The sequence below is a fragment of the Rhineura floridana genome, chromosome 1 (genome assembly GCF_030035675.1).
Source record: "Rhineura floridana isolate rRhiFlo1 chromosome 1, rRhiFlo1.hap2, whole genome shotgun sequence".
NCBI lineage: Eukaryota > Metazoa > Chordata > Lepidosauria > Squamata > Rhineuridae > Rhineura > Rhineura floridana.
Window position 1 is genome coordinate 224,342,771 of NC_084480.1, and position 21,388 is coordinate 224,364,158.

The 21,388-nt window shown below is 40.0% G+C and overlaps 1 protein-coding gene across 6 annotated transcripts in view; it reads left to right on the plus strand.

The window, feature by feature from the left end:
- MBP (myelin basic protein) overlaps positions 1 to 21,388 on the plus strand; it is a 206,753-nt gene that overhangs the window by 149,101 nt on the left and 36,264 nt on the right. For all 6 annotated transcript variants that reach the window (XM_061594145.1, XM_061594171.1, XM_061594181.1 and 3 more), the window contains one exon: positions 20,649 to 21,076. In XM_061594145.1, the coding sequence (XP_061450129.1) occupies positions 20,649 to 21,076 (428 nt within the window). The remainder of the gene's footprint in view (positions 1 to 20,648; positions 21,077 to 21,388) is intronic.

The window sequence follows — 21,388 nt, forward strand, 5'->3', positions numbered from 1 at the left end:
ACCGATCCTTGAGGGACTCCACTTTCTACAGCCCTCCATTGGGAGAACTGTCCATTTATTCCTACTCTCTGCTTTCTGCTTCTTAACCAATTCCTTATCCACAAGAGGACCTCTCCTCTTATTCCATGACTGCTAAGCTTACTCAGGAGTCTTTGGTGAAGCACCTTGTCAAACGCTTTTTGAAAGTCTAAGTACACTATGTCCACTGGATCACCTCTATCTATATGCTTGTTGACACTCTCAATATAGCAATATAGGAAGTTGTCTTATACTGCATCAGACGCAGTATTGTTTGCCCTAACTGGCAGTGGCTTTCCAGGGTTTCAGGCAGGGAACATTCCCAACCCTACCAGGAATTGATCCTGGGACCTTCGGCATGCAAAGTAGATGCACTGTCTCTAAGCTACAGCCCTTTCCTAAACATGCCTGGCCAGTTCCCCGCATGAACTGAGCATGTGCCCAGAAATATTGTCTTCTTTGCTGCATGCAGGTTTCATGGTAGATACTTAGGGTGCCCTCAACTTGATATGTAATGAAATACATATCGAAAGTAGGAAGTATGAAAGTCACCGATGTGAAGGAAAGCACTGACCATAATAAACTCTGTTCTCCTTAATTTTTAGCCCTCATGGTAATATATAGGTAGGTATATGCTATAAATTATAATGAAAAATGCTGTAAAATGTGTTTCTTTCAGTGTTCATTTAAAAATGTGAAATGACCTTAATGGGAGCAAATGAAGAAATGGTAGAGAATTTTGGATCTACATTTGGATCATGGATGTTCTACTATTGGTGCAGTTTATGGTATCATTTGGTTTCTTGCTGATCCTCCCCCAAGGATTTGGCACATGTCCAATTAAATTTTAATCATCCCACACCTGTGTATGCATGGTTGAATGACAGGCTGAAGATTTTTAAAATGCACAGCTTTTCCAGAAACTATTCAGGCTCTCCTTTGATGAATCTCTACGGAAAGGGTCTTCAGCAGTTGTGGGCAGTCACTGAAAAAGCCTCTCTGTCTCTTTCTCTTACTTTTTTTATAGAGTTCTGTAAATTATACATATAAAAATCTGAAAATGTTCCATTTTCTGTATGTTGGGGGATCACAGAACTCAAAGGAATGAAAATTATTCAAACTGCATGGCATACTGAATTGTAAGGTGTTTTGTTAAACATTTCCTCACATTTAGCCTAGCTAAGGTAGTCTTTCATTTTACTTCTGCCACTGCTGGTTACATTTCTTGGTAAATTTCTGGAACATATGTTAAACTGAAAATCAACATTTTGCTATGTGTTTGATAGATTGCTTTTAAACTTCTCATTTGTTTTCCTTTAGTCCTTATGTACTGAAATAGCGGTGTAGTTTAAATGTCAAAATCTTGGGCTGATAAATAATGGTTCATTGACCCAAGGAGGAATCATGTTCCTGTTTCGTTTGCTTTGCACTCCATTTTTTTCTTCTCACATACTTAGATTCAGTGCTTCTATCCAGAATCAGGCCCTGGTTTCATAACCTAGTTTGTAAGCAGTAATTAAACCACAGTTTCTTAGTCGGAATGTCATGGGAAACTCTGGTTTAATATGCTGGGATAGAAGTACTGAAGCCAGGTGTATTTCCAAATCAGCCCCACTCCTTTAGAATGGTGCATCTGTCTATCCCCACCTCTACAGTACTTGGGATCAGAGGAAAGTATCACTTGCTATTTCCTCAGATATTTCAATCAAAGGAGGAGAATGGGAAGAGAAATCTAATAGTGTAATGGCCACAACTTTTAATGACTGCTTTGATCTTGTTGGTAACAACTCCAAAGTAAGAAGACAAAGAAATGTACAGCTAAAGTAAAAAGAAACAAGACACCTTTGATGGCAGGAATGCATTTTCTACCAGGAAATGTTCTTTTAAATTTCAAAATAACTTTGACAGTGCCTGCCATATTTTGTAGAACCATGTGTTGTAACAGCTTTAATACAGAGTAAACCCAAGTGGAGATGGATAAATTTCCATTGTTTAATTGTTTGCATAGTTCTTTCCTGAACCTGCTGCACAAAATGAGAAACCCAATATATATAAACAGTTGCTTGCTATCAAAGCCAAAAACACTCTCACTTACTAGGGAAATTAACTACACTGCCTTTAGCACCTCTGTTCTTCACAGCAATTATGCACATAGTCACTGTTTCAATATATTTAAGAACTGGCGTTTATTTTAAAGAAACATATTTTAAAAACATTGAAATTCAATAGAACAAATAGCTTAGAATCCAGATCTCAATCATCACTATTATGATCATCATGATGATTGTTGTTATAATTTTGTCTTTTCTGGAAACCATTCAAAGAGACTTTCAACAATATAGAACAAAAAAAAATAGGATTACATTATATAAACTAAAGTAACAGCAATAAAACATACTTGAAAGCAGCAGTCCTAAAACTCCCTAAAAACAGGAGGTGAAAGATCCCAGCAGATCTATAGAGGAAAGGTATTTCATGCTTTTGGAGCCATAACCAAAATGTCCTGTCTCTCAGACCCACAAATGCCTTTGCACTTAACATAAATATAAATTAGAGAGAAGATACAGATTATTATTATTATTATTATTATTATTATTATTATTATTATTATTATTATTATTTGATATATATCCCGCCCTTCCTCCCAGCAGGAGCCCAGGGTGGCAAGAAAATAATTACTTAGCTGCTCCACAGCTGTGGCTTTCACAGATAAAACCATAAAAGTACAATAAAAATTCATCAAATAAATAAGTCATCAAACAATTTTTTCTTACATCTACATAATGTGTTTAGGTATCATATTTTAGGTGCCTGTCATAGTAAAACAGCACTGATACTCTTGCCTATGTTATAGAAGGTACTCAGTGTTTGAACAGGAAATGAAAGAAGTAAATCCATTGTTGGCCTCACATGGTATCCTATAGACCGGGGTGGGAAACCTGTGGCCCTCCATATGTTGCTCTGGTATACCTCCTGTTATCCCTGATCATTGGCCATGCAGGCTAGAGCAGATGGGAGATGGAACCTATGAAGGGCCACAGTTTAAATCAAATAAGGCCCTGGAAGTGATGATCCTCACCCTGAGATCAGCAAGCAAGACATCACTTTAGCACTGAAAATGACATGCATTTAAGACCTGTTGCTGAGACAAGCCAGTTATTACTGTATTATTTTTCTTGTAAGCACTGTTAAACAGGAAACTGGTATGGCCACTAAGTACCTCAAACAAGTAATTAATCCATAAAGTTACAGAAAGTGTAAGCAGTGGGTTCATTATTATGTTGTGGACATCCATCTTAAAGACGTTGATTTGCTCTCTGCCAATCACTTTGTTCCACATAAGGTTGCCAACCCAAAAGTTATAATAGGTGTTCATTTATGGCAAGTATTATGGAGTAGAGCTAAGCATTCATTTACCGGAGCACATCCAATGGCCGATAAAATGAATGTCTTTATCTTCATTTCAGTGATTCACTCTCAACTTTCCATAAAATAGGAGACAAACTATGTTTTCATCATGCCACATTTTGTGCCTTCTGTTGTGCAGGGAGCCTTATGTGTGAGATGCTTACAGCTAAATAAAAACTATGTTCTAGGCACACAAAGGATGGTTTCTGCTTGAAATGTGTGGGTGCCTTGGTAGAAGTTATTTGTTGAGAAAGGTTTAGGATTTTATTTTATTTTTTGGGTCTCTGCAGGGCTATCTGGATAGCTGCCACATGCTTTTCATAGATTCTAAATTTCTGCCATAGCAAATCCCACTAGCTACAACCACAGGCTTTTGTTTCCTGTTCCTTCTCCCCCATGACCCTAAGTAATCTGTATCCGTGCCAGATGTAGTTAGAAAACAAGGAGGATGAGCTGCAAACTAGGCCTACACTACAGAATTCCATTTTAGGGCTGTTGTTCTACCCAGTGTGTGAAAATATAAAGCGAGCTGAAAGTTTCCTTCTAGCAGCTCTATAACCCAAACTTGTCAGATGATCTTTAACTTTCCTGAATGCTTATTCACACTATATATTTTGATCCATTAGTAATGAAACCTCATTCTGCACTGATGTTATATATCAGAAGGTTTACAGTGGAGTCAACGGGACCAAACAAAATACAATTCAGCCCTGATAAAGTCAGTAGAATGTTAGCCCATTGACATCAGTAAGAAGTGGAATGTACTCATAAGTAACTAGACTCGAGGCATATTTTAATTTTATTTATTTTATGAAAGTATTTCTTTTCCATCTTTGTACAGTGAGGGCAGCTAACAAATTTGTTGATAATGATGCATCAACAAAACAAGCACATAAGAATTATGCAGAAAAGCTCCAGCGCTAAATATAGCCTTACATTGCATGTACCCAAATCTGAATAAGTTTTGATGCGCATATCTCCTGCCAGGGCTGTGGAGTCGGTATGTCAAACCTTCGACTCCAACTCCTCTATTTTCCTACTGTCCGACTCCGACTCCTTCATAAATGGCAAATGTATATTAATTTTTCTACTATCTGACTCCGACTCTGACTCCTTCATAAATGGCAAATGTATATTAATGTATTAATATTAATAAATTAATATTAATATTAAAATATTAATTTTGTTTTGAAGTTGGAGTCAGTACATTTCTACTGACTCCGACTCCACCCAAATTGCTTCCGATACCAACTCCACCCAAAATTGCTTCTGACTTCACAGCCCTGACTCCTGCCCACCACAAAGCTTGGATAAACCATATTGTATTTATGAATTGGCTTATCTGAATATCAGTAAACTGCATGGATGGCTGTAAGTCTTCACATGCAATTCAGCAGGAAGTTCCCCAGTGTGAATGTGACATCAGAAGCTGTCGTGCAAATGCAGTGTTCTAGAACCTTTCAACAATTGTATAAATTCACTCATCATGATTTTAAAAATGTAAAAACCACCAACTCCATATGCTCAAGTTTACTGCTGGAAAACTATACCAGTAGCCAATAAGGTTGATTCAAATGTTCCAGGAGCTCACCCACTCAGAATAAGTGCAGATGCAGCAAAACATTTGGTTGAATTGCATCATTTGTTTGTAGCCACCAATCTGAAGACTCTGCTGGGCTTCCAATTATTAGAATGTACTAGTTTGGTGCTTTACCGGCAACCATAGTATTTTTGCTTTTGCAGCAATTTCGTTACTGGGTCAAGTGAAATGTGGCTTACTGCTGAGCTGACATATACTTTAAAGGTACTTCGAAACAATGTGTCTTGGAATCACTTAAGGTAAAGACTTAAATAGATACAAATGAGACAACTTAAGAATCAAGCTAATCATTTAATTAAATGTTTTTGAATTGTATCCCAACTTCCTAGACATCCTGGGGTTCTTCTGAAGCTAATAAGGAGCACATATGTAGCTTGCTAATGGTGATCTACCTCTTCAAATGATACCATCCTTACCACTACAAACTGTCCCCTGCAATGGGCAGGTACAGAGTACATTCTAAACCAGCGGTTCCCAAACTTTTCTCCCCATGGACCACTTGAAAATTGCTGAGGGTCTTGGCGGACCACTTACTGATTTTTCTGTCTGTTGTAACAATTCTAATTCAAATAGTAATACGACATAAGAAATAAAAGAAGCAATACAAATACAATTAAGAATATATGAATATTCAATATTTTCATGCACATATCCACAGACATACCGTGGACCACTTCAATGAAGCTTGCAGACCACTGGTGGCCACGGAGCACAGTTTGGGAACCCCTGTTCTAAACTATTTGTTTACTCAATAGGGTTGGCCAGCCAATGGAGACTGCAATCTTGAGAGTGCCTCAGAAACCTCTGCAGTGTGCAGAGGCTCCTAAGAGACAAATGAATGCAGAAGGTGATATTATCATCATCATCAACAACATCATCTTAATTTTGTTGCCTCCCTCTCACCTGGAATACAGGTCATGTGGCGAATTACATAGATTTAAAAATACAAAGCATACAAAAAACATATAAAGAACCATACATAAACAAATCCATAAAATCCTTAAAAATATCAGTATGAAGGGGTAAAAATGTAACAAAATGCTTGAATAAAAAGATGGGTCATTGAGGTGAAAGCTGAAATTCAACACGTAACACTTTAACCAGATTTGCAGGTGTCCCTCATTTAATTTATAGCCCAATTCCGTTGAACATGGACCCGTCTCATTGAAATTAGATTCAAGTGTAATTAAATCTTCTAGCATACGTGGTTTATCAATAGAGCATCTTTATTTGTGGCATGTGTGACTGTGGTGAATGTAACCCACCTTTCATGTTAGTAGCCTACCAGACTTGGTCTCAAGCAAGCCAGCCAAATGTTCGAGTGTGTAACAATATATAGTTGCTGACCTGCATTCAGTGTGGAAGTCACAAGTCGTGTGGGCGTGAATTATGCCATAAGCAAGCGCGACATAACAGGTGGATCCACTATCCAGTTTTATTTTTATTTATTTTTTTTATTTTTTTATTTTGCCAAATATTTTTTTATTTTGCCAAATATTTGTCAATATTACTAAAACTACTGGTTTTAACACTGTTATTTAGCATTACTTAAATACTACATTTGTGGCATACTGTCCATCTAAGTCTTCCTAAATCTGAGAGCTACTCAAGTATAAAACAAAATGTATTATCACTTTAATAAATGTATCAATTTCTTATATTCCCCAAAGGGAGTTCTGCTTTCTTTGAACAAGTTTTTTTTAAAAAAAAAAAACGCATATGAATTCTGACTAATAATTACAGCAATATGCAAAGAGGTTTAGGCATTGGGATACTTTAGTAGGAACCTGAATGCTCCTTTGATGTTTTCCCATCACTTGTTACTGCCTTTTGGTCTCAGGTTTACCAAGACATCATCCTTAAAGCTATGGGCATGATCCAAATTTTTTATGCTATTTTATGTTCACCGCCCAGAGAGCTATTGCTAGTCGGGCGGTATATAAATTTAATAAATAATAATAATAATAATAATAATAATAATAATAATAATAATAATAATACAGACAATTCTTCCCACACAGGGTGTGAAGGTTTGAGGGACAGGATTCAGGGATGAAGATGTGGCTCTAGGTTGAGGGAGAATGCTGGAAAGGAAAGGGACTGGCCTCAAGGGTGTAGCGATGGGGGGGGGCAAATAAGGCCAGTGCCCCCCAAATGATTTCTGCCCCCAATGAAATTTCAGTCCTCAAATTTCTAGCATTGCAGTAACTTAACACTTCAGTTGAGCTTTTAGAAATACAGTTTAGGCATCAAAGAGAGGAGCAGGGCAAAGTTACCAACGGAATGTGAACACAGTGTTGTATTCTGTTAATAGTAAGTTTGAGTTTAAGAAGTTTGTCTTGACCAGGGACCAGCAGTAGAGGAGAGGAGCTGGGAGGAGAGGAAAAGGGGGCAGAAAGGATTAGGCCAAGAATGGGACTGGATGCTAGCAATGAAGTTCTCCTTAAGAATCCACATTGTCTCATAGAGAAAAGGGGCTAAATACCAAACACAGCAAATATAAGAGTTAAAAGTGTGAATGAAATGAACACAAATCCTGATGGATGGGGGAGGGATTTGGCAAACCTAAGGGTTTGTAATTGGAGGAAGGCAAGACGGGAAGTAATAATAATAAAATAAAATTTTATTTCTAGGCCGCCTATCTGGCCGCATCGACAATATTGTGATGGACAGCAGAGCATCTCCCCTATTGTTGCCAATTTAATAATTTCCCCATTAAAATCTAGTGTTTTAGGCGCATGTCTGGTGGTGAATTTTCCTGTCTAGTGGCTAGTGGGAAATCTAGTGGATGTTAAACATTTTATGGTGAGAATCTGGCAGTTTTTACAAATACTTCAATTTCAACCCACCCACCCCCAATATATATTTCATAAAACTGTCTAGCCAAAAACTACCCTTTTTAAAAAAGAAAAATCTACTTTCAGATGTTTTCTTGTATTTTTAACTGTTTGCATTTCTGTTCCTATGTACAGTCTCTAAAGTGCTACTTCACTATTGTTTCATTTCATCTTATAATCATTACAGGAAGACCCTGCTGGATCAGGCAAAGGCCCACCTAGTCCAGCATCCTGTTCTCACAGTAGCCAGCCAGCCAACCAACCAACCAACCAAACAAACAAACAAACAAATAAACAAACAAACACACACACACAGAGAGAGAGAGAGAGAGAGAGAGAGGAATGAAAAAACCCCATACTTCTCTCAGTTCTGAAAGACATACACACATTTATATCTGCAGTTTCAAACTTAAATACAACACACCAATGGTTGCTAGTACTTTTAAATTCTGTTATCCACCTTGTTAAGCAATTCCTCATTACAGTGTTCATAATAATACAAAAATGTTATCAAACAAGGTATCTAGTGGGTTAAGGTCAGATTTTGGTGGATTTGGGGCATGGATCTGGGGGGGGAATTCTTGTTGTAACACTGATATTCTCCTCCCCTGCAGTGCTCAGGCAGCCTCTGTAGGTGGTGGGTACTATTAGTGTATCTGGTGGGTGTGTCTGCTTTGGGGCCTAGACAGTGCAGCCATCTAGCCTAGTCAAGAGCAGAACCTGAGAAGAAGCAGAGAGGTGAGTGAGCTGGCTGTTCAAGGCTCAGGAAACCTAATAAGACCTTACTAACAGCCTAAGCCATGGGGAGCTGAAATATTGCCCTTCTGTGCATGTCTGGGGTGCATTTCATCCCTGGTTTGTTAAAAAAGTTGAATAATAATAATAATAATAATAATATTTAATTTGTTTGTCGCCTATCTGGCAATTAGCCACTCTAGGTGACGTACATTAAAATGAGATAAAATACAAAAATTCAAATGCAATCACATAATAACAATAAATAAAATATTGGACAGTCATCGGTACATATAAAAACAGTTATAATAGCAGCATACGACAGATGACAAAATCATGGATATTTACCCATCCCAAGGACCTCATAGGCCTGTTGGAATAGCCACATCTTCAGGGCCTTGCGGAATACGTCTAGGGAAGGGGCATGTCGGAGATCACATGGGAGGGAGTTCCAGAGAGTGGGGGCCACCACAGAAAAGGCTCCCTAGTACCCACCAACCTAACTGTTTTGGTTGGTGGGATTGAGAGAAGGCCTTGTGTGGCTGATCTAGTTGGGCGGCATAGTTGGTGGCGGTGGAGGCGCTCTTTCAGGTAAGCAGGGCCGAAACCATTTAGGGTTTTAAAGGTTAATACCAACACCTTGAATCGGGCCCGGAAGACAACCGGCAGCCAGTGTAGATCAAGTAATACTGGAGTGATGTGGTCCCGGCGGCGGCTGTTGGTAAGTAAGCGCGCCGCTGCATTCTGTATAAGTTGTAATTTCCGGGTCGTTTTCAAGGGTAACCCCACGTAAAGCGCATTACAGTAGTCTAATCGAGAGGTGACCAGGGCGTGTACCACGAGCGAGAGCTGTTGAACAGGGAGGTAGGGTTGCAGCTTACGTATAAGATGTAATTGATACCAAGCTGCCCGGCTCACAGCCAAAATCTGAGCCTCCATGGACAGCCTGGAATCAAGAACAACTCCGAGGCTGCGGACCTGGTCCTGTAGGGGCAATTTCACCCCATCAAACACCAGGTCAACATCTCCTAACCCTCCCTTGTCTCCCACAAGTAGTACCTCGGTCTTATCCGGGTTCAACTTCAACCTGTTCCTGCCCATCCATCCACTCACGGATTCCAGGCACTTGGACATGGTCTCCACAGCCCTCTCCGGTGAAGATTTAAATGAGAGATAGAGCTGAGTGTCATCCGCATATTGGTGACACTGCAGCCCAAATCTCCTGATGATCTCTCCCAACGGCTTTACATAGATGTTAAATAGCATGGGAGAGAGGATAGAACCCTGTGGCACACCACAATTGAGAGGCCAAGGGTCTGAAACCTCCTCACCCAATGCTACCTGTTGGCGCCTGTCAGAGAGAAAGGAGTGGAACCACTGTAAGACTGAAAAAGATACCCTTTCACTATGGTTCCATTTCAAAATGGTTTTGAAGAGTATAATGTGGCTAGAGCCTTAGTTGCAACAATTTTAGACCTCTACCCAACTGTGCAAATCACTATAAATAATTCACCTTATTTAACTTTTCTCATGCGAACGTACGTACTGCCAAATTAGTATGTGTGAGATTGGATGGTAGAGCCATCAGAAGCAGTGTTAGCTGGCTGCCCAGGACTTTTCTGTGGAACAGAGATTGTGTGCTTGTACAGCTAATTCTAGCACCTGTGGTTCAGAGAGACTTATAGTTCCTATGTGACATGCTGTCAAGCATTTCCTTATGAAAAGTGATGTTTATAGGTATTAATTTAATTTCTGAAGTGAACCTTCTTTTAATTGCTTTCCTGGCATGGCAACGGAGACCACCAGGGTAGGTAGTTCCAGGAAGTAGCTGCCTCAAGAGAATTGAACTAACAGTTCACAAGCTGTAAAACATTGTACCTGTACAAAGAAGCCTGCCAGGCATGTACACTTTGTATGTTGCAGGACTCACCTTTGGTGCATCTACAGCTGTGTGTGAAAATTCATTCTCAACTTTGACACATGCGCCGACACCATACAGGTGGTCAATGCTTCATCAGAGAAAAGCAAACATAGTAATCTTGGCTTTTGAAAGTAACATATTAGGAGGAATCAAGTGAACAGCTCCTGTGCAACTTTGCAGAGAAATCATGTTGCGTTATACTTTATTAACAGTTCAAATTGTTATGGTAGGATGATTTGCACTATAAACATTTACTTCCTAGTCAAATTTAGTTTACACAACTATTTTGTATGTGGAAAATACTTTATTTAAGTTGATTTGCTTTTTTGTAAACTTCACAAGTTATAGTTCCTAATTAAAATGCATAAATTGGGGGGGTGTTATTACTATGAAAACTTTCCTCCCAGAAACCTCTTTTATAGTGACCAATGCCTCAACCCTTCTGCCCCCCAATTTTATGTGTCTGTCCCCACTATGAAAACTGTCTCACTGCACTCCTGACCAGCCAATGCATTAAATTTCCTGTTCTCTGCCAGACATCAAGCATGTGGATCAGTGTCAGAGGAATGCTGGGTGAGCATGAACTCTAGAGTGACTGACACTGGTGTGGAGTAAAAGCAAGGAAATGATTTTTCCCCTTATTTGCCTTTGTTATCACAACATTTATTTGTTTACATCCTGTCCTTCCTCCCAAAGGAGCCCAGGGTGGCAAATTTGTACACTAAGCTTTCCACATTGGGGATGGGGCAAATGCCTTCAGTTGGTCTCAGACTTTGGGAAATAGATTGCTTTACCAAGCCCAATTCCATTTCAAGCCAAATCTGACCCTATCTCATCTCCAACTATGGGATCTATTCTTTCCCCCAATGCTATCCCCTATGAGCCTCTGGATCCTCACTCAACCATCTACTACCTGCCTCCCTCCACAGCCCTTCCTCACCACTCATCCACTTGTTGCTTTACATGGGATGGGGAAAGAGGAAAGTTGCCCTCTGTCCCTCCTTCCTCTGGTGTCAGGCACCAGAACTCTGGTAAATGGGAGCTTACTCCTGGTAGCTGGCTCAGCCATTGCAACATGCCATGAGTCAGAGAAGGAGGAGAAAAACAACCTTTCTCCCTTTCTCCACCCCCCTGGTGCCAGAGAACAAGGGAAAGCAATTAGGTTGAAGGGGGGGAGTGAGTTTGGAAAGTGGTTGTGTGAAAATGAGGGAGTGACTGACTTGTCCATCTCAGATTAAAATTTGAGCTGGAGGAAATCTGAGCTATTTGAGGTAAGCATCATCAGCCAGCCACTAAGGTTTATATTTCTGAGCGAGGAGTTTTGACAGCATCACTAGTAGAAATATTGCTCAATATGGAGAATATGTGCTCCACGTAGCTAATGGTAACAAGCACTGCACAACCTTGTAAAGGATGAGTACAGATTCAGCTCTACATATTTCCACTTATTGCTTCTTCTATCTATCTTCACATACATTTTCAGGTTTGATTATCTTGCAAGATATTTATTGCACTCCGGTCACTGGCAAGGCTTCAGGGTCAAATTCTGAACTGGAGACATTCTTACAGTGCAAGGGATGTTGATGCTCTTCCTTTGGCACTAGGGGGAGTGCAATGATTGGTGTCTTGCCCATAAAAACTTAGGTTAGAGATCAGATCCTTTATTTTACAAGAATGGGTCTAATAATATTCAGAGCCACAATATCTCTGAATACCAGGGAGGACTGTGGCCTAAACAGCCTGCTCTAAGCTTCTCTAAGGCAACTGTGCTGCTGTTGCAATGACAAAGGTGGATTAGATGGATTCTTGGTCTAAACAGCAGGGCCCTGGTGGAGAAATGGGCATAAGCTGGAGACGGGAAGAGACGGGTGTGTGCAATGTTTTCCACTCTGCTCCACCGTCCTTCGCTGGCACGTGACCAATTCAGGGCTCATGCTGCTGTGGTGGTTTCTCTTTCTCCACACACACCCAGGCTCCCAAGCAGAGCCCTGCAATAGGAAACTTCATATTTCCCTCTTTGAGGGCAGAGAGAGAGCGCTTTGACCTCAGAGAGAAATACAGCATTGGGTGCTGAATTCACTGAAAATATTATAAGATTACATGGACCTTCTTCACTATAGTTAACTTAGAAGGTTTGAAGATCCTTAATAACAGAAGGGATAAAGACTAAGAGCTGGTACTCATGGTGTACTGTACCTAGGAATCAAAATTTGTGTAGTTGACCTCAATGTATATTATAACCCAGTGGTTCTCAACCTTTTTTGCTCCATTCCCCCCTTTCACCATTGTTCAGAATATAATTCCCCCCTTCCCAAGATAGTCTCTCATAGCGTGTTGACATTTCGCGAGTGACGGTGGTGTTTCTCGTGAGAGAAAAAATTCTTAGTTTATATTATAACAGAATTTCTTGGAGCACTTTCTGGTCTTTAAATAATAATTTAATTTTGCAAATGAAAATAATGCTGCATGTTCAAGAATCGATTTTAATCTGTGACATTCAATAAACTTTATTGAATGTCGCAGATTAAATTAAAAACAAACTACAGTTTTACAGATTGTACATAATCTACAGGACATCACACTTTGCTGAATAGTGGTCCCAATTCCCCCCCTGGAATCCTAAAATTCCCCCCTTGTTGAGAACCCATGTTATAACCAATGTAATCTTGCAATATTTTGAATGAATTCAGCTGTAGAATTGGCTAATACAATTTTTTCTGTAAAACCTGTGGGATTTGCATTGTTAGAATTTTAAATCAGTAGGCTTTGTTCTCGCTCAAAGATAAAAGATGACTCTATTCAACAGGTACTAAAATTCAGACACCACTTCAAAGGCATTGATAATACTTGTGGAAGGTCGTGCAATCTCAAGAGACAGCAAGTGCAATGCAAAGTATCTTTGCTTATGCAGAGCAACTATTTACGTTACAGAACCCAAAGAGGTACTTAGTATTCTGTGAAGTGCCTCCTGCCAGGACCTTTGAGTTTATGAACACATTTGGTTTTCTTTATGGTCCTATTCTGAATTAATGAGTCAGACAAAATTTACTCAGATGCAGTGGTTAGGAATACTTAAAGAACAAAAAAATGGTGAAAGAAGCACCGTCTGACTGTGTTTTAATATATAAGATTTCAGTTCTGGAATTATTCTAGTAATGTTGGATAGAACATGAAAACTTAATTCCATTTTAAATGGTGCATCAATCATAAGTTATGTTTGTGATGGTGTTTTAATTCTCAAACATGGCATTAGGATGTCCCAAAAGTATGTCCCTTCCATCCAGATATTAGGCCAGGGGTTCCCAAACTGTGGTCCATGAACCAACAGTGGCCCACAGGCTTCATTCAGGTGATCCACAGTGTGTACATATTAAACATTCATATTGATTTTAAATCTCTTATTTCTTATATTGTAATTCATTAAAATACTATATAAGAAATAAAAGAAGCAATGCAATTAAAAATCATCCAATGTTAGTCATACTCAGAGCAGACCAACTGAAATCAATGGATTTAAATAATATATGAAGTTCATTGATTTCACTGAGTCTACTCTGAATATGACTAACACTGGATATCACCTATGACCAATGCAGCTGGTTCTCCAATCCAGGTAAAGTTACTTGCTCCTAATTCCAGTAGACAACAGTTCCATTGCATTTAATCCAAAGATGAGGAACATGTATTCCTCCTGAAGTTGTTGGACAACTCCCATCAGCCCTGATCAGCACGGCTAATGGCCAGAGATGAGAGATATAGTCAAGCAACATCCAGAGGCCCACAGTTTCCCTATCCCTGCAATGCAGGTTTACTCAAAATAAAGTGATGTTTGTGTTCACGAATGATTGGAGTCTTCTGTTATGATAAATAGCACAGTCCTAACCTTTCCCCTCCAGCCTGGTGGAGCAGCAGTACCACCGGCACAACTGCATCCCTGCCATGCACAGCCGCCAGGGCTAAAGATCCGTGAAGATGGGGGGGCAGACAGATCTCTGTACCGAACTGGAGCTGGTGTAGCAATTTGGCCTAGATCAGGCCCTGTGCTGTTATGTGATGGCAGCCATGTCAGGATCCAACATTTCAGGACTTTCCGCTGGCTGCTTAAGTAGCACTTCTGTACTCATGTTAGGAGGTGGAGCTCCACCCCAGCCAAGTCATACTGGCTTCATTCTGAAAGCGACAGGCCATAAGTGACTGGCAGAGCTGGGAGGGAGGATACCTCCACCCAATCCAACACCCCTACAGCCCAACGCAAAGGGGATATAGTATAATTGAACAATTGTCCCCTCCCCCCCCAAAAAAAGACACCTTACCCAGTCATGTAGGCAGGTATTATTTTTAAGGAGTCTGCTTTACTCTGTAGTGTCTGCATGCCAGCAGTCTATGGCCTGAATAAACGCTGTGTGTAGAAACTACACTTTGATTGAGACGTGTTTTTAAACGTGATGCCAGGCCGTGTGAAATCCTTCACAAGTAAATACTTTTTGAGGTGCCCAGCATCTTGCCTAGATTGGGACCAGATCTGTCTCTGGCCTTGGCAGTTCCGTGCTTCCACATTATGGTGGGTTTACCCACAGAGAGGCCATTGTGCAGAAAAGTATTGGCAGGCCAAATGTGGTCCTGGGGCCTTGTGTTGCCGACCTTTCATTGATCAGGCTGAACAAAATCTATTGAATTTTAGTTTAATTTTCTCTCTCCTCCTCTGCAAGTGCCAGCTAAGTACATCTACAATTCTTCTGTACCTGAAAACATTGAAAACTGAAGGGAATAGGAGGATAAAAATTCTCAATACATATCTCTATTACTAAAGAAAGGCATAAGATGTTCTAGCTAGTATTGGGAGAAGCCACTTCTGTGGCACAAATGCTTTCCTTTGTTGCCCACAAATAAATGCATTCACTGATACAAAGCACAACTGTTGTAAAAAATATTAGCATGCAGATGTTCTGGTGTTTTGTTAATACATTTAATTAAAAACAATATCTTCATTGTTCTTTTACATCTCGCCTGCAATGAATGTGTATTATGGCATAGAATCTAGCCAGTGCAGATGAATAAAATTCCTTATATTGTGTTAGTTGCTCACAGAAACTTTATGCAGGCATTAATATCTGATTTAATTCCAATCACAAAAGACTTGGCATAAGGAAATCTTCACCGAATTACAAGATATTAACACTTCCTATACATATTTTCATTTCAACAGTCAGCAAAACCAGTCAGCAAAAAAGTTGCTGAAGTCAAGAGAGATAACAGAAATGTTGTCAATAAACATTGCCTGTGGCTTCTGAGGTCTTAATTGGTAGTTTGTCACTGTAAAGCACAATTAGCTTTTGTCCCAAATTTTCTGAAAGAATTGCCAGCTATTTCTTGATAAAGCTCTTTAACAGATGAATGGCAGGCAGAAATTCCAAAGGCAGAGGAACTTTTCCAGATTGAATTGGTTGATGAGATGCTGTGCCTGTTGAATTTCTGCCTATTATACAAAGTAAGGTTGTCACCTGAAGAGCTCCAAAATCATAAATACATTGTGAGAACATAGGAAAATGATGTATAATGGTTGTCAGAACAGTAACAGTACTTTATGAGAAGATACTTCCCTTGTAATGTCTTAAGTTGCCATTTGCAATAACTGAGCATCTCACAAATAAGGTTCTCCTTCCATCAGAAACACATAGACAAATAAATAAGATTCATAAATAAGGGAATGTTTCTTGAAATAAGAAACAGTGACAAGCCTAAATAGAAACTGAAAGGCACATAACTTTTGTGAGAAAAAAAGAGAGCAGATGGGGGAAAGGTGCAAGGTTTCCTATTCAGATAGCACCAAAAATGGGACAGTAGAAATGCAATAGTTTTATCCTGTTGTTTAAGCAACTTTAGCATATATATAATATAGAAATATCATCTTGCAGAGCCCCTGCTTGGAAACATCAAAGTCCCGTAAAGCATGCCTCCAAGATGCCTCCGAGATTTAAAATAATTGAATTTTAATGCTTTTTTAATAAAAAAAAAACACTTTTTTATCCTTTCCCCTATAACCATAAGATTAATCTGGCAACCTTTATTAGGGAAGCTCCCATCTCAGGAAGATAGTTTTATCAATGACTAATAGCCATGATAGGTAAACAAAACCTCCATGTATAAAGGCAGTATACCTCTGAATAGCAGATACTGGAGACAAGCTAGGAGAAGGCCACCACTTTCATATTCTGCTAAGAAGTTCCTAGAGGTATCTTGTTGACGACAACTGAAAACAGAATACTGGGTTAGACAGACCTTGGTCTGATCCAGTAACATTATGCCTCTACAAAACTAAAAACTGAGAAAAACACACTCATGCCTATAACATTCTGGTTATTGCTTGAACCCATTTTAATGTTATGGCAGTGACATGGCTGTTACTTAAGAATAAAGGCATACCCCGCTTAACGTCACTTCACTTACTGTCACCTCGCTATAATGTACATGCTCCATATGCCTGTATTTCTCCAGAAACGCAGTGCAGCAGCAGAGGCTTTAGAGCGCGGGGGTGGAAATAGACGCCATCGCGCCACCGCAAATCAGCTGGGAGGCGCTATCGCGATCAGCTGGGAGGCGTGGCAGCGCAGCAGCAGAGGCTTTAGCGTGGGGCTTTGAGGCTCCACATGAAGGAGAGGGGAAAAAAGTTTTAAAAGGTAGTGCTTCACTTTAAGGACATTTTTGGTTAACGTACTCGCTCTGGTCCCATTGAGTACGTTAATGCGAGGTATTACTGTACTTACATGTGACAGCAGGGCCCTCGACACCACTTGGGGCACGTCCACACCACAGACTTAAACCAGTTTAACAATCAACCCCTCATTTCCAGGAACTCTGGGAACTGTCATTCCCTGAAGGAGATAGGAGACTCCTAACAGTTCCCAACACCCTTAACAAACTACCGTTCCCAGGATTCTTGAAGAAAACCATGACTATTAAAGTGCTATGAAATCAATATAAATGTATAGTGTGGCCTTGATGTGGAAATCAAATCAAATCATGGCAAGAGTCCTTACAAGCATTTCCATAAACTTGAGGAGCCTTCTGCCGCACTGAAGTGTTTTCCACAAGAACTATGTAAAAAGCACAGGATTAAATCTTTCTTTTTCCTTCATAACATCAAGTTTGCTACATTTTTAATTTAGATTTCTGTCCCAGCTTGTTCTCTAACCTTAGTAACAAAAATATATATTTCAAAAAGCCTACTTAAGCAAAGTGGTGTGCGAGTGTTTGTTCCCCTTCAGCCCTTTCAATTTCATTTAAAAATCCATTCATCTGGCAAATGTTAGAACTGTAACTGAGATTGAGCTTGGACTTGCTCATTGTCCAAGAAAAAAATTGCTTTAAAATGCAAAAGCGTTCAAAATCTCCCTCCCCACAAAAAATGAATTTCAAACATTTAAAAATAGCAGCAGTGTCAAGATAAGGAACGATGCACATATACGTATTAGTGGCCACAGAAAGTGAGCACAAGGGATATGATAGAAGTGATGAGATTCTGTTGGAATCTCTAGGCAGTCTGCTGGCAGCAAGGCATCATTCCTAACAGAAAAAGTGACACGGAGATTAGAAGGCTGTTCTGTTTGCTGTACTCAGCCAGGCTTTTCTCTTAACTCCTCCACTTTCTGCTTGTTCCTCCTGCATTGGAGTCAGGAGGAGTCAGTTCCTCCATAGAGCATGGCCCTGTCATGGAGCATTCTTCCTGGTAGTGAGCACCTTTCACTAACAGTAGCAACATCCTGAGACCGGAGAAGACCTCAAAATTCCCTATAGTTTGGGCTCATAAGAAGAGCTTTGCTGGATCACAACAATGGCCTGTCTGGTACAGCATCCAACCAGAAGCCTGTGGGAAGCCCACAAGCAGGACATAAGCACAACAGTCTTTTCTCACTGTTGTTCCCCTGCAAATACTTCTCCGATATATCTATCTGCTGATCCTGCATCTTCTGATTGTAGTACCCACAATAGCCTTATCCTCCCTGAATTTGTCTAATCCACTTTCAAAGCCATCCAACTTGGTGCCCATTGCTACATCTTGTGGGAGCCACTTCCATTATTTTAACTATGTACTGTGTGAAGAAGTATGTCCCTTTAGTCTGTCACGAATCTCCCACCATTCAGCTTTATTGGATGACCCTGATTTCTAGTATTATGAGAGGAAGAAAATTTTCACCTTACCTACTTTCTCTCCACTATGCACAATTTTATAAAACCCTGTCATATTTCCTTCTAATCCCCTTTATAACTTTAAGCCCCAAACTTTTTATCTTCTCTTCATATGGTAGTCGGAGGCAGTATGCTTCCAAAAACCAGTTGCTAGAAGCCGCAGGAGTGGAGAGTGCTCTTTGCACTCAGGTCCTGCTTGCAGGCTTCCCTTGGGCATTCGGTTGGCCACTGTGAGAGCATGATGCTGGACTAGATGGGCCATTGGCCTGGTCCGGCAGGCTCTTCTTATTTTGTATGGTTGTTCTTTTCTCCACATAGTTTGTAAAGTGGTTGCATGCACAAAACAGCTGTTGATTCCAGATTTTTTTCCTGCAAAACTTGGGGTTCCCATGAGCCTGCTGATATCCCTCTCTTGTATGTGGATAATACCATGTTGGCTACTTAAGGACTGAAATGGAGAATTAAGATCAGTCTTAGTATTTTTGATGATGGTGAGTGAAAGATCACTCCAGAGCACTGCAAACGACAAGAAATTGACCAAGAAATGAAACTGCCTAGAATACATGTAAGAAGACGTAATGTAGCTGAAATATTTGTTCAAATTGTAATTATCTAATATTAGGGTTAGCATGAAGCTGAAACACCCAATTAATAATACTGCATATTCATTAGGGTGGTTTATAACTATTGGAGGTCGCTGATTGATAGGGTCGCCATAAGTCATAATCGACTTGAAGGCACGTAACAACAACATTCATTAGAAAATGGCATTGCTCTTGGGTTTCTTCAGTAGAAATGATGAAAAATGTAATTGTTTAACTGCATCAGCCTTATTGGAACTTTGGAGAGCTCTTCATTGTTTTAAAGATACCACATATAAAGCAAATCAGACTCACACCAAAATGGAATCTGTTCATGCAGGTATTTCTCATAATCATGTCTGGTGTCAGCAGAAACAGTGAGTTAGACTGCATAATGAAGTGTGGCTTCATGCTGAAGATATTTATTTGTTTAAAGTATTTCTTCACATCCTTCATCAGAAGAATCTAGGGCACTGTACAAAAGTGTGAATAAAACTGAATTCACACCATATCTAAATACAATTCAAAACCAATAAATCAGTATAACATAAGAAGACAAAATAAAGCAGAATTCCAAATTTTAAAAATCTGCAATCTAATATGCCAGGGCAAATGTTGGGATAAAAAAACTTACAATGTCAGCACCAGGGATGGTATTTCAAAGTCCGGTCACCACCACAGAAAAGGCCCTATGTAGAAGCTTAGCATACCTCTGCTAAAAAGGGTACTTGGAGCAGGTGCTCTCCAGTAGATCTCAAGATGCAGGCAACCTGGTATGGGAAGAGGAGATCGTTCTCATATTTGAGTCCTAAGCTATTTAGGAATTGGAAGGTAAGCACCAGCACCTTAAATTGGGCTCAGAAATGAATAGGCAGCTAATGTACATCTTTTCAAAATATTTTTGCTAAATTATTGTGTTCCAAAACTTAATAGAGCTGTTTAGAGGATATGTTTGCACTTAAGGCTGTGTAGTCTAAATGCTAGGTTAAGAATCATTAGCAATTTGTTAATTGCTAGAATCATTAGCAATTAGCAATCTCCTGTAATAATGGACAATGCAAAAGGGTGCTTCCTGTTGTTGATAACTAAAGAACTTTACCTTTATTCCTAATACGTGTCAGCAAAAAATAAAATAAAATACATATACCACAGCCTGACAGCTCCTCTTTCAAGCTGTGTTAATTCTGATAGAACTAATATATCTGTATTGGAGCTGGTAGAAGGCAGTTCTGTTGCAACTGCACATAATCTATGGACTTTGTGTGAAGCAGCTAACTCAAGGCAAAGGGAAGAAAGCTGCATTGTTCCAGCTCTCTGTTATTCACAGGCCTGTATTCATAACTCATCCTTGTTGTTTGCAGGAGAGGCAGATGTGAACCAGAACAATGGGACCCCCACTAAGAGCACAGCGGTGACAGACTCCAAGGGCACAGCAGACCCAAAGAATGCCTGGAAGGAGGCCAACCCAGCTGACATGACTGGTCGTCCCCATTTGGTCCGCCTCTTTTCCCGAGATGCCCCAGGGAGAGAAGACAACACCTTCAAAGATCGGCCCTCTGAATCAGATGAGCTACAGACCATCCAGGAAGACAGTGCAGCAGCTTCTGAGAATTCGGATTTGATGGCTTCACAGAAACGTTCCTCTTTCCGGCACGGATCCAAACTTGCAACTGCAAGTACCATAGACCATGCCAGACATGGATCCCCAAGAAGATACAGGGAACCGGGTCTACTTGACTCACTGGGCAGATTCTTTGGAGGTGACAAACATGTTCCCCGGAGGGGCAAGGTGAGCTCAGAGGAAAGGAGAACAGAATAGCTGCAATAAAGTCAAGAATTGTAAAAGGAAGGGTGGGGAGGAAATCAAGAGAACTCATTAACCTCCGTAGAGCAAGAGTTGACTTAGCCTTCAGGATGGTGTTTATTCATTTATCTTTGGCTGTTATGACAATTTTTAAATAATGCATTTGAAAATGTTACGACAAAAAAAAAACACCTTAAATTGACCTGAACTTTTAATTACCCCTAATCTTCTTCTAAATGGATGCTGGGATTATTATAAGTCAGAATGTGATGCTGTATGACTCCTCCATTGGGGAGA